A 12,882-nucleotide genomic window follows, 5' to 3' on the forward strand; every position below is an offset into this window, starting at 1 on the left:
ATTTCTTGAGACAGGGTCTCGCTCTTGCTCAGGCTGGTCTCGAATCTGTGAGCTTAGGCAATCTACCTGCCTTGGCCTCCCAGAGTACTAGGATCACAGGTATGAGCCACCACGCCTGGCAAAATATTTTCTTTTTTTTTTTGTTTTGTATTGTTTTGTTTAGCAGGCCCTAACTGGGTTCGAACCCACCCCCCGCCACTGCATGGGGCCGTTGCTCTAACCATTGAGTTACAGGCACCCTAGAATCCCATTTTACACATGAGTATCAAACTCAGAAATTTGCAGTCTGCCCAAGGCCACACAACTGATGGGTAAAAGAACCAGAACTCAATCCCAAGTCTCACTCCATCTACCACAGACCACATAATTAAAAGGGTCAGCAGAGGCTTGGTGCCTATAGCTCAAGCAGCTAAGGTGCCAGCCACATACACCACAGCTGGCAGGTTCGAATCCAGCCCGGGCCTCCAAACAACAATGACAACTACAACCAAACAATAGCCAGGCGTTGTGGTGTGTGCCTGTAGTCCCAACTGCTTGGGAGGCTGAGGTGAAAAGAATCACTTAAGCCCAGGAGCTGGAGGTTGCTGTGCACTCTACTCAGGGCGACAGCTTGAGCCTCTGTCTCAAAAAAAAAAAAAAGGGTCAGCAGAGTCAGGAATTTCATCACTACAGCATTTCAATAAGTTCATCAAGAATCTTTTCATTAAAAATGCCAGCCCACTTGCTATTTTTACCTAGAACTTATAAACCGTGAATGGATTTTGAAGAAGCCCTTGGATATATATTTTTTTCTTTTTGGGGGGGGTGGGAGGCAGTTTTTGGCCTGGACCGGGTTTGAACCCCCCACCTCCAGTATATGGGGCTGGCACCCTACTCCTTGAGCCACAGGCACCGCCCAAGTTTTTTGGGGTTTTTTTTGCAATTTTGGGTCTGGGCTTGAACCCACCACCCCCAGTATATGGGCCAGCACCCTACTCATTGATGATACAATATTTTTACTGTACCTTTTCTATGTTTAGATGTTTACATAAACACAAATAGGCTGGGTACCGTGACTCACACATGTAATCCTAGCTCTCTATGAGGCTGAAGCAGGTAAATCGCCTGTGCTCAGGCATTCCAGACCAGCCTGATCATGAGTGAGACCTCTGTCTCTACTAAAAATAGAAAAACGAGCTGGACATTGGGGCAGACACCTGTAGTCCCAGCTATTTGGGAGGCTGAGGCAAGAGGACTGCTTGAGTCCAAGAGTTTGAGGTTGCCATGAGCTATGATACCACAGCACTCTATCCAGGGCACACAATAAGACTCCGTCTCAAAAAACAAACAAACAAAAAAAGATACACAGATACTTACCTTTGTGTTACAACTGCCTACAGTGTCCAGTACAGTAACATGCTGTACAGATTTGTATACATATAACCTAGGTATTTAGTAGGCTATACTATGTAAGTTTGTGTAACACTGATGTTAGAACAACAAAATCATGTAACAACAAATTTCTCAGAATATATGCATGCTATCATTAAGTAGAGTATGATTATATATAATGAAAAAGTCATCATATTTCATCATGTTCAAACTGGTAACAGTTTCAGGTAATTGCAGTAATAGCTATTACTAAAGTATTTTTTCTCCGGAGGATAAGGTGGGAAGATAAGGCTTCAGTGAGCTATGATCAGGACAGGCTGGGTCACAGTGAAACTCTATGTCACAAAATACACACACACGGTGGCCATAAAATTTGTGTGCAATTTTAAATTGCACACTATTTTAAATTGCATGTGAACTTTATGGATACCATATATAATATTGATAAATTATTTTTTCTAAGTGAAATGACAAATAGGTTCACCTTGTCGAAATTTTTTTTTTTTTTTTTTTAATTGTTGGGGATTCATTGAGGGTACAATAAGCCAGGTTACACTGATTGCAATTGTTAGGTAAAGTCCCTCTTGCAATCATGTCTTGCCCCCATACCTTGTCAAAATTCTAAATGTCAATATTAGAAGCCCATATTTTTACACACACTGAGATACATCTGGCTAAAACAAAACATACCTACCCCTTTGAGCCACAGGCACCGCCTAAAACAAAACATTGTTTCTGGGAAAAGACACATAAGAAATAAATTAGAACTGCCAGAAAAGACTCCTTTGAAATCCATGCTCGTCCAAGGAGAAATGTTAACATTCTAGGCTCAGCTGTGTTCTACTTGAAAGACTGCCACAATCTGCAGCGAACTTAATTGAAGTTAGGGAATGAACATCCATTTCCCACCAGGCCTATTTAGCACAAACTCAATCTGAAAGCAGGGAGAGCTGTGTGGGGAGAAGGACGTACTGAGAAGGAAAAGCTGGCAACAGATTTAAACATTCACACGGTCCCAAAGAATCCAAAAGAGGAAACTAGTTTAGAGTGAATCCCTCTTGATTTTGCATGTCCCACATAGCAAAAGCAAAAAGCATTCTTTTGAGTGAACCAAACAGTTATTTAAAAAGCATGATTTGTGTATTAACCTGGATGGAAGTGGAAGACATTATTCTTAGTAAAGCATCACAAGAATGGAGAAGCATGAATCCTATGTACTCGATTTTGATATGAGGACAATTAATGACAATTAAGGTTATGAGGGGGGGAAAGCAGAAAGAGGGACGGAGGGAGGGGGGCGGGGCCTTGGTGTGTGTCACACTTTATGGGGGCAAGACATGATTGCAAGAGGGACTTTACCTAACAATTGCAATCAGTGTAACCTGGCTTATTGTACCCTCAATGAATCCCCAACAATAAAAAAATAAATAAATAAAAAGTATGATTTGATCCAGAAGTTAAAGAATGCATTTATTGGCTTGGTGCCTGTGGCTCAAGAGGGTAAGGCACCAGCCACATACACTTGAGCTGGCGGGTTTGAACCCAGCCTGGGCCTGCCAAACAACAATGATGGCTGCAACAAAATAACCTGGCGTTGTGGCAGGCGGGCACTGTATAGTCCCAGCTACTTGGGAGGCAGAGGCAGGAGATTCGCTTGAGCCCAGAAGTTGGAGGTTGCTGTGAGCTGTGATGCCACAGTACTCTATCCAGGGCAACAGCTTGAGGCTCTGTCTCAAAAAAAAAAAAAAAAATGCATTTATTCCTCCTAGTTTCTTAACTTACTTGCAACTTAAGTTCATTCTACTTTTTGCCTTTTTTTCCTTTCTTCAGGGGTTACATTTTCTCTCTTCAGAAATGTTATTTCTTTTCTTTTTTTTTTTTTGTGGCAGAGTTTCACTATGTCACCCTCAGTAGAATACAGTAGTGTCACAGCTCACAGCAACCTCAAACTCTTGGGCTGAAGCGATTCTCTTGCCTCAGCCTCCCAAACAGCTGGGACTACAGGCGCCCGCCACAATGCCTGGCTATTTTTTTCTTTCTTTTTTTTTTGCAGTTGTCATTGCTGTTTAGCTGGCCCAGGCCGGGTTCGAACCCGCCAGCCTTGTTGCCTATGGTTGGTGCCATAACCACTGTGCTATGGATGCCAAGCCTACACGAGATATTTTGATAATATGTGAGAAAAACAAGAGACTAGAAGTTAAAAGCCTGGTTTTTACTTCTGATTGCATCATTTACTCATCATGTACTCTTAGATATAGCACAACCTTTCTGACCCTTAATTTCCCCACCTGTAACATGGAAATGACATCTATGCCCTGCTTTCCTCAGACTTATTAACCTCAAAAGGGATCAAATATATGAAAGTATTATAAAGTCTGCAAAGGATACATAAATGTAAGCCTTTATTATCAATCATTTTATCTTAACATATCTTCCCTTTTTAAAAACACAGCTTAAGAACTGTACTCAGGGGCGGCGCCTGTGGCTCAGTCGGTAAGGCGCCGGCCCCATATACCGAGGGTGGCAGGTTCAAACCCGGCCCCAGCCAAACTGCAACCAAAAAATAGCTGGGCGTTGTGGCGGGCGCCTGTGGTCCCAGCTACTCGGGAGGCTGAGGCAAGAGACTCGCTTAAGCCCAGGAGTTGGAGGTTGCTGTGAGCTGTGTGAGGCCACGGCACTCTATGCAGGGCCATAAAGTGAGACTCTGTCTCTACAAAAAGAAAAAAAAAGAACTGTACTCAGAGTGCCAGGCGTGGAGGCTCACACCTGTAATTCTAGCATTCTGGGAGGCCAAGGTAGATTGCCTGAGCTCACAGGTTTGAAACCAGCCAAACAAGAGTGAGACCCTGTCTCTAAAAAAAGCTGGGACTTAGCCGGGCGTTGTGGCGGGCGCCTGTAGTCCCAGCTACTCGGAAGGCTGAGGCAAGAGAATCACTTAAGCCCAGGAGTTGGAGGTTGCTGTGAGCTGTGTGAGGCCACGGCTACGAGGGCCATAAAGTGAGACTCTGTCCCTCATAAAAAAAAAAAAGAAAAAAAAAAAAAAAGCTGGGACTTGTGGTAGGCACCTGCAGTTACTTGAGAGACTACTTGAGAGACTGAGGCAAGAGGATCTCGTAAGTCCAAGAGTTTGTGGCTGCTGTGAGCTGTGACACGATAGCACTCTACAAAAGTGACAAAGTGAGACTTTGTCTCAAAAAAAAAAAAAAGGAACTGTACTCAGTCAAAATGCCCCTCCCTACTTTTGCTCCTAGTTACTGGACAGGGGCAATCTCTAAACACAATTATACTATGTTTCTTTCTTTTTATTTTTTAGACAGCCTCAAGCTGTCGCCCTGGGTAGAGTACAATGGCATCACAGCTCACAGCAACCTTCAACTCCTGGGCTTAAGCGATTTTCTTGCCCCAGCCTCCCACATAGCTGGGACTACAGGCGCCCTCCACAACGCCAGCTATTTTTTGGTTGTAGTTGTCATTGTTGTTTGGCAGGCCCAGGCTGCATTGGAATCCGCCAGCTCTGGTGTATGTGGCTGCTGCTTTAGCTGCTTGAGCTACAAGCGCCAAGCCTGTATTATGTTTCAATAGGGAAAGAAATTAATCCTCTATTAATCTTGTTTCATTCTGAAACCTAAAAATCAAAGGCAAATTACACACACACACACACACACACACACACATATATATATAGATATATATATTTTTTAAGAGACAGAATCTCACTCTATTGCCCTCGGGCAACCTCCTCCAACTCCTGGGCTTAAGCAATTCTCTTGCCTCAGCCTCCCAAGTAGCTGGAACTATAGGCACCTGCCACAATGCCCGGTTATTTTTTGTTGCAGTTTGGCCAGGGCCAGATTTGAACCCCCCACCGTCAGTATATGGGGCCGGCACCCTACCCACTGAGCCACAGGCACTGCCCAAATTACAGATATATTGAAGTTCCTTCCTACAAAGCTAAATAGCAATGATTTCTTCTTCCAGAAGCCTGTCTGAAAAATAATTCTTTTATTATTACAATCCTATTTTCCATACATCATACATCATAACAAGAAAAAAAAAACTAAAAATTTGCAACTATAGTTCATATCCTAAAAATACATCTTGCCCGGGCAGCACCTATGGCTCAGTGAGTAGGGCGCTGGCTCCATATACTGAGGGTGGTAGGTTCAAACCTGGCCCTGGCCAAACTGCAACAAAAAAATAGCCGGGCTTTGTGGCAGTGAGACTCTGTCTCTACAAAAAAAATACATCTTGCCCACAATGAAAGCAGATATCAGAGTTTAGATAATCATATTCTATCCTAAAATTCGAATCATCAAATTTTAAGAGTGGGGAAAGAATATTAAAAGATTATTTAACACACAGATTTGTCTTTGGAAGGCCCATAGGAAACCTACCAATGAATGAGGTGCTCCAGAGACAATAAGATATACTTTTCACTGAATTTCATTCTGTACCTTCTGAAATTAGAGCCATGTGCATTTTAAACGTATGTTATTTTATTATTTTATTAATTCATTATAAACCATTGAGGGAACCCAAGAAGCCCTCATTCTCAGAGAAGAAAACTGACGCCAAAGAAGTAGCTAACCTGCTTAGGATCACATTGCCAAACAAGGAAAAGCTAAAACAAGAACTCAGGCCAGGTGCAGTGGCTCACACCTGTAATGCTAGCACTCTGGGAGGCCAATGCAGTTGAACTGCCTGAGCTCACAGGTTGAGACCAGCCTGAGCAAGAGCGAGACCTTGTCTCTAAAAATAGCTGGGGCTTGTGGACCTCCTCTCTAAAAATAGCTGAGGCTTATGGCGGGTGCCTATAGTCCCAGCCACTGGGGAGTCTAAGGCAAGAGAATCACTTAAGCCCAAGAGTTTGGGGTTACTGTGAGCTGTGAAGCCATAGCACCCTACTGAGGGTGACAAAGTCAGACTCTTGGTCAAAAAAAAAAATAAAAAAGAACTCAGGAATTGACCCTGCATGGTGACTCATGCCTGTAATCCTAGCACTCTGGAAGGCTGAGGTGGGGGAATTGCCTGAGCTCAGAAGTTCAAGCCTGAGCAAAAGGATGATTCCATCTCTAAAAATAGCCAGGCATTGTGGCCAGCGCCTATAGTCCCAGCTACTACTCAGGAGGCTGAGGCAAGAGAATCACTTGAGCCCAGGAGTTTGAGGTTGCTGCAAGCTATGATGCCACAGCACTCTAGCAAGCGTGACAAAGTGAGACTCTGTTTAAAAAATAATAACAATAAGAACTCAGGGGGCGGCGCCTGTGGCTCAATGGAGTAGGGTGCTGGCCCCATATGCCAGAGGTGGCGGGTTCAAAACCAGCCCCAGCCAAAAAAAAACAATTCAGGAATTCAGTGAAAGTGTCCCATGTTTTCCCCTTGCCCTAATGCTATATATGGTGAGACAGCCAGTACCATCTAATAAATAATAAAAGTACTACTATAATCCTTCTTAGAATTATGATTTTCCAGAGTTCTTGGTAACTCACACAATAGTAATCATTAATGCTTCCACAGAGGTTCTAAGGCAAATGGAGAGACCTGGCAGTCTTCTTTATTAAGACTACAACCTAGGAGCGGCACCTGTGGCTCAGTGAGCGGGGCACCGGCCCCATATACCGAGGGTGGTGGGTTCAAACCCGGCCCCGGCCAAACTGCAACAACAACAAAAAATAGCCGGGTGTTGTGGCAGGCGCCTGTAGTCCCAGCTACTCAGGAGGCTGAGGCAGGAGAATCACCTAAGCCCAGGAGTTGGAGGTTGCTGTGAGCTGTGTGACGCCACGGCACTCAACGAAGGGCAATAAAGTGAAACTCTGTCTCTACAAAAAAACAAAAAAAAAAAGACTGCAACTTAGGGCTTCAAAACCTAATATTAAAATTCTACTCAATCATTAAAAAATAAAAAAAAAGAAAAGAAAAAAGACTGCTACCAAGTGAATTATTAAAGACAGCATGTAGATAAAAATGCGGACAGTATGCCTTCTCTCAGACGAAAGTGGATTCAAGCTTTAACCAAGCCAAAACAATTTTGAAGCATTCATTATTACTAACAGTAAGGGTGTCCAAGGAGACAGAAGAGATTTAGCAGTACACAGAGTTTATTCCTAGTGACTCAAGAGCAGCCTATAGGAAATTCTTGATTGAATGAATATTTAATTCCACAATGGACTTGCTCTCCAACAGGAGAACAAAGGGAATTATTAAGACCACTGTTAATCCTAAAACCTTCAAACACTGACAAGCAAGGCAGCTTCAAATCCCCTGAGTAATTCAAGCATTCTTTCCCTCTTAGTAAGAAGAAACATTAACTTTTTCTTTAAACGGGCACAAATAAAAGGGAGACTGCAGTTTCCACCGGAAAGAGTAAGAGAAGCCAGAAATTAAAACTATTTCAAAAAATATCTGAATCTGCCTGCATGGAACAGGAAAACCTCGGGAAGAAAATAAACTTTTACAGAGACTATTCTTTCCTTTCTATTTGTAGCCTTCACATTTGAAAAAAATGCAAGCATGTTAGACATTATTAGGCTTTTACTATAGCCTTCATAGTTATCAAACATACTGTAAGTCACATGTTAATCAAAGTATTTGTTGTAGTTGTAATTGTTGGAGACAATTAGGTGATCTGGTGAAACACTTAAAAAAAAAGAACACGTGAGAGGATAATCAGACTGACCAGAACGTAATTTCCAGCCACGATTACCAGTCATATTTTAAAGTTAAAATTACACGGCTCTCCATTAACTTGTCATTAATCACAGACCAAGACTTTCTTAGATGTCTCTGGGTCACAAGGTCACACACAGCAGGAACCATACCTTCAATTCTCTCTCACCAGCAAATCCTCAGACAGAGCTCAAGTTGCAGCATGAGCCAACCCTTATCATCTCCAGGCAATCTATCAACAAAGGTCCTGAAGTTTCAAATATCATCTCCAATTTTCACTAAATATTTCAGATATAGGAAAAATATTCGATGTTTCCTTTTGAAAATTTTCTACTTTGTTGAAAATAAATCTGTCTTAAGGTAAAACAGTCACATAATTCAAAGAAGAAAATCACAGGAAACCTAAAAGTTGGGTCACATTGAAAGATATTAATATGGAAAATTCCATCAATGTATTTCATCAAAAATATTAAACACAACCCAAAGCCAAAAAAGCAAGAGACATTCACTATCTCTTACAACAAAAAAGTTGAAATAAACAGTGACAGAAGTTGCCCTAACATACCTAGGGGAGGAGAAGCATTTGGTGATTCACACATTCCCTTTTGATGTTAATTTTTAAAATTAAGAGCTGGTTTCTTCTGGGAAAAAAAAGGGTAGGGGAGGACTTTACAAACTCTACCTTTAAACTTCAGGTCCAACAAATCAAAAACCATTTTTCCTCTTAGTCCCAACTTTAGTCAATTCCATTGTTTTTTCCCTCAAAAATCATGTTAAATATCTGGTGCCAGGCACAGTGGATCACACCTATAATCCCAAAACTCTGGGGGGCCAAGGGAAGAAGACCACTTGAGCCCAGGGGTTAGAGACTAGCCCGAGCAACAAAAGAGATTCCATCTCTACAAAAAACAGAAAATTAGCCAGGCTTAGTGGTGTGCGCCTGTAGTTCCCGCCACTCAGGAGGCTGAGGCAAGCCAAGAAGTTTGAAGTTGCAGTGCACTAGGATGATGCACTGCATTCATTCCAGCCCAAGCAATAGAGTAAGAACGTGCCTCAATAAATAAATAAATTGGCTCGACACCTCTAGCTCAGTGGCTAGGGTGCCAGCCACATACACCGGAGCTGGCAGGTTCAAATCCAGCCCGGGCCTGCCAAACAACAACTACAATCCCAAAATAGCTGGGGCTCAGCACCCTTATCACAGTGGTTACAGCACCAGCCACATACACCTAGTGTGGCAGGTTCAAACCTGGCCTGGGCCAGCTAAACAACAATGACAACTGCAACAAAAAAATAGCTGGGCATTGTGGCGGACACCTGTAGTCTCAGCTACTTGGGAGGCTGAGGCAAGAGAATCACTTAAGCCCAAGAGTTTTAGGTTGCTGTGAGCTATGATGGCACAGTACTCTATGGAGAGTGATGTAGTAAGACTCTATCTCACAAAAAAAAAAAAAAAAAATAGCCGGGCATTGTGGCAGGCACCCGTGGTCCTAGGGGGCTGAAGTACTTCTCTTGCTTCAACGCAAGAGTTTGAGGTTGTTGTGAGCTGTGATGCCACAGCACTCTACCAAGGGTGACAGAGTAAGACTCAATCTCAAAAAAAAAATTTTTTTTAATAAATGAATAAATAAAATTTATTTTTGAGACAAAGTCTCACTTTACCACCCTCAGTAGGGTGAGCCATGATGTCATAGCTCACAGTAACCTCAAACTCTTGGGCTCAAGCGATTCTCTTGTCTCAGCTTCCTAAGTAGCTGGGAAAACAGGCTCAGGCCACAACGCCCAGCTATTTTTAGAGACGGGGTCTTGCTCTTACTCAAGTTGGTCTTGAACCTGTGAGCTCAGGCAATCCACCCGTCTCAGCCTCCCAAGTGCTAGGTAGTGCGCCTGGCCAAAATAAATAAAATTTTAAAAATCTGATACCGACAAAATCTGCTTTTCATTTAATTAAAATGTATTGAGTATCCACAACTGAACAAGTACTATATAAAATCAACCAGAGATGCTGAATACTGACTTTACCTCCTCCAGGGCTTCCACATTTATAGATTTTTTTTCTGAACTTGAAAAAAAACTGCAGTGAACAAATTTCATAATGTAACTATCAGGTAAATAAAACTTAATGAAAGAGGAAAATGCCCCCAATACCTCCTTCCTGGCAATTTTTTTAATGGTTTAAAATTGTTTATCTAGTAGTCTAAATATCAGACTAAATCCTTACAAGCCAAATCTTGATTTGTTGTGGTGTGGTAATGAAATAAAAATCAGGGAATACAGTTAGAGTGCATGATTTAAATCCTCAGACAAGGCTAAAGTTTTAAACTAATGATTTCACACGACTCTCCATTAACTTTTCATTAAACTAGCTAACAATACATGGATGGAGCTGGAACATATTCTTCTTAGTAAAGTATCTCAAGAATGGAAGAAAAAGTATCCAATGTACTCAGCCCTACTATGAAACTAATTTATGGCTTTCACATGAAAGCTATAACCCAGTTACAAACTAAGAATAGGGGGGAGGGGGAGAGAAAGGGGAGAGAGGGGGGAGGATGGGCAGAGTGGGTGATTGGTGGGATTACACCTGCGGTGCATCTTACAAGGGTACATGTGAAACTTAGTAAATGTAGAATATAAATGTCTTTTTTTTTTTTAAATGTCTTAACACAATAACTAAGAAAATGCCAGGAAGGCTATGTTAACCAATGTGATGCAAATGTGTCAAACGGTCTATAAAACCAGTGTATCATGCCCCATGATCGCATTAATGTACACAGCTATGATTTAATAATAATAATAATAAAAAGAATAAACTAGCTAACAAAAAATTGACAGACTGAGATTTCGGATCATTTTCTTTCTCAGGCTCTCCCTCTGGTGGAGGCAGAAAAAAGGGACGATGGCAGAGAAAGAAGAGCAAAAACAAGGGATATGGCACATTTGCAAACAGACCATCCTAAATAAGAAAATGACTACTCAAAAGGAGAGAGAAGAAAAAGAATCGTTTTCGCATTTTCAGCCCTTGGAATTCATTCCAGAAGTCAACACTGCCTGCCAAAAGCCAAAAGCAATGGCATAAGAGCAAATTTCTAGCACCCACAACCTTCTAGCACCTTCAACCTCCCTGGGAAAGACTTGGTCCAATCTGAGTTATGACACTACTAGGCAGAGCGAGCCCAGTAGGACTGATGCATTCTAACTAAGCGAAATCAGGCTCAGAGCGGGCAAGGAGAGCTCAGAACGAAAACTCCAAGGGTTCCACAGTAGGGACCTGAACAAAAAGTCTCTCCAACGCGCAGGCTGCACACCCGCTCCCCTTTAAAAAGGAGGTTCCGCCCAGGAGTAGGAGACAGCAGGTCGCCCCGCGCGGCGGCACCAGCCCCTCCCTCCGCCACCCGAGCCCCCGCCCTCCCCAGCAGAGCTCCCGGACAGGACCTCCACCTTCTCGCTTCGTCCCTCCGTCCCGCTCAAGAAGAGGCCAGCCACCATTCCTCTCTGACCTGTCCCCGTAGGGTCCGAGTCGGTAGCGCGAAGCCTCCATGCCCGCGTCGCGACTAGTGCCGACCGCCTCCAGACCCCCAGATGCCGCCGCTAGAGTGGCAAGTCTGGCCAGAAGCCGGGCCCCGCCCCCTGGCAACCACACCCCGCACTGTCGCCGCCGCCTATTGGGCTGTGAGCCCAGTGATTTTACCCCATTGGCTACTTCCCCCACTCGGCGATGCGAGAAGGTTTCTAAGGGGCGGGAGGAACCCGGACTAAATGGCGCCTGCGCTAGGGCAAGGATGACGCGCCCAATCTGGGCTGGATCTCCTGGACCGCCAGGTCTGGCAGGGGCTGAGGCCGACAGGATGTGTTCGCGTCAGTTGTTTGCAAGCGAGTCGGTCCGAGAAGCCGCCCATTCCACACACGCGGAGCTGCTCCTCGCACCCCTGACACTTTGTGCCAGATCACCCAGGGCGCTTCCCGAGGTCTGTCGTGTAAGGACTTATAGACCTCTGATCCTTCACGCTGGCCCCTTCCCTGATTACCAGGGACATTTATGGAATCCCACTGGTAACCCTTCCAGCAGCCACTCCCAGCGAAATGCACCTTTCTTTCACAGCCCGGCCTCGAACTTGAACCGCGCAGAACTGCCAGAGTCTCCTACTCCAGCCCAAATTTTTAGGCCGTTCCTAGGCCTGCTGCACACTCTCCCAATGCCCATGGACCACCTTCAAACATCCATAGCTCCTAATAAGATGCACTACAAAATCTGTACTCGTTTCCAATAAATCATGTCCCCAACTGTCAGTTCCTTTCTCACTAGCAACATACACATATCATTGCAGTCCCTAGGCAACAACCTGACAAGTCATAGCACATTGACTTTACAGCATCACAAGGTCAAAGTTTGTTACTACATTGGTTTTGAACCAGGTCACTTTTTTAGGAGGCACAGAAGTTGGCACAAGCTAGGAAAGCAGGGCATTGCTCTCACTAGTCAGCCTCCACTGTGACCCTGAGCATGGTTCATTCTGTAAAGTAAGATTAGCCCCAGTAATCCTCGCACTATGGGTGGCTGAGGCTGGCAGATCGCCTGAGCTCAGAAGTTCAAGACCAGACTGAGCAAGAGTGAGACTTCAGCTCTACTTAAAAATAGAAAACTTAGCCAGGCATTATGGCAGGAGCCTGTAGTCCCAGCTACTTGGGAAGCTGAGACAGGAGGATCACTTGAGCCCAGGTAAGGTTGCTGTGAGCTGTAATGACACTATGGCACTTAACCCCAGAGGCAGAGACTCAATCTCAAAAAAAAAAAAAAATAGCTGAGTCTGAGCGGTGCCTGTGGCTCAAGGAGTGGGGCACCAG

General features: G+C 43.9%; 1 protein-coding gene across 4 annotated transcripts in view; it reads right to left on the reverse strand.

The window, feature by feature from the left end:
• Positions 1-11,652, reverse strand: part of TULP3 (TUB like protein 3) — a 58,569-nt gene extending 46,917 nt beyond the window's left edge. Inside the window, exon 1 of one of the 4 annotated variants that reach the window (XM_053555668.1) lies at positions 11,538-11,652. In XM_053555668.1, coding sequence (XP_053411643.1) covers positions 11,538-11,578 — 41 coding nt within the window. In that variant the 5' untranslated portion in view covers positions 11,579-11,652. Of the gene's footprint in view, positions 1-11,478 lie in introns of all 4 variants that reach the window. The other 3 variants (XM_053555672.1, XM_053555669.1, XM_053555670.1) reach the window with 3 other exon arrangements.
• Positions 11,653-12,882: the final 1,230 nt, after the last annotated feature.

The sequence above is a fragment of the Nycticebus coucang genome, chromosome 12, assembly GCF_027406575.1.
Source record: "Nycticebus coucang isolate mNycCou1 chromosome 12, mNycCou1.pri, whole genome shotgun sequence".
NCBI classification, from domain to species: Eukaryota; Metazoa; Chordata; class Mammalia; order Primates; family Lorisidae; genus Nycticebus; species Nycticebus coucang.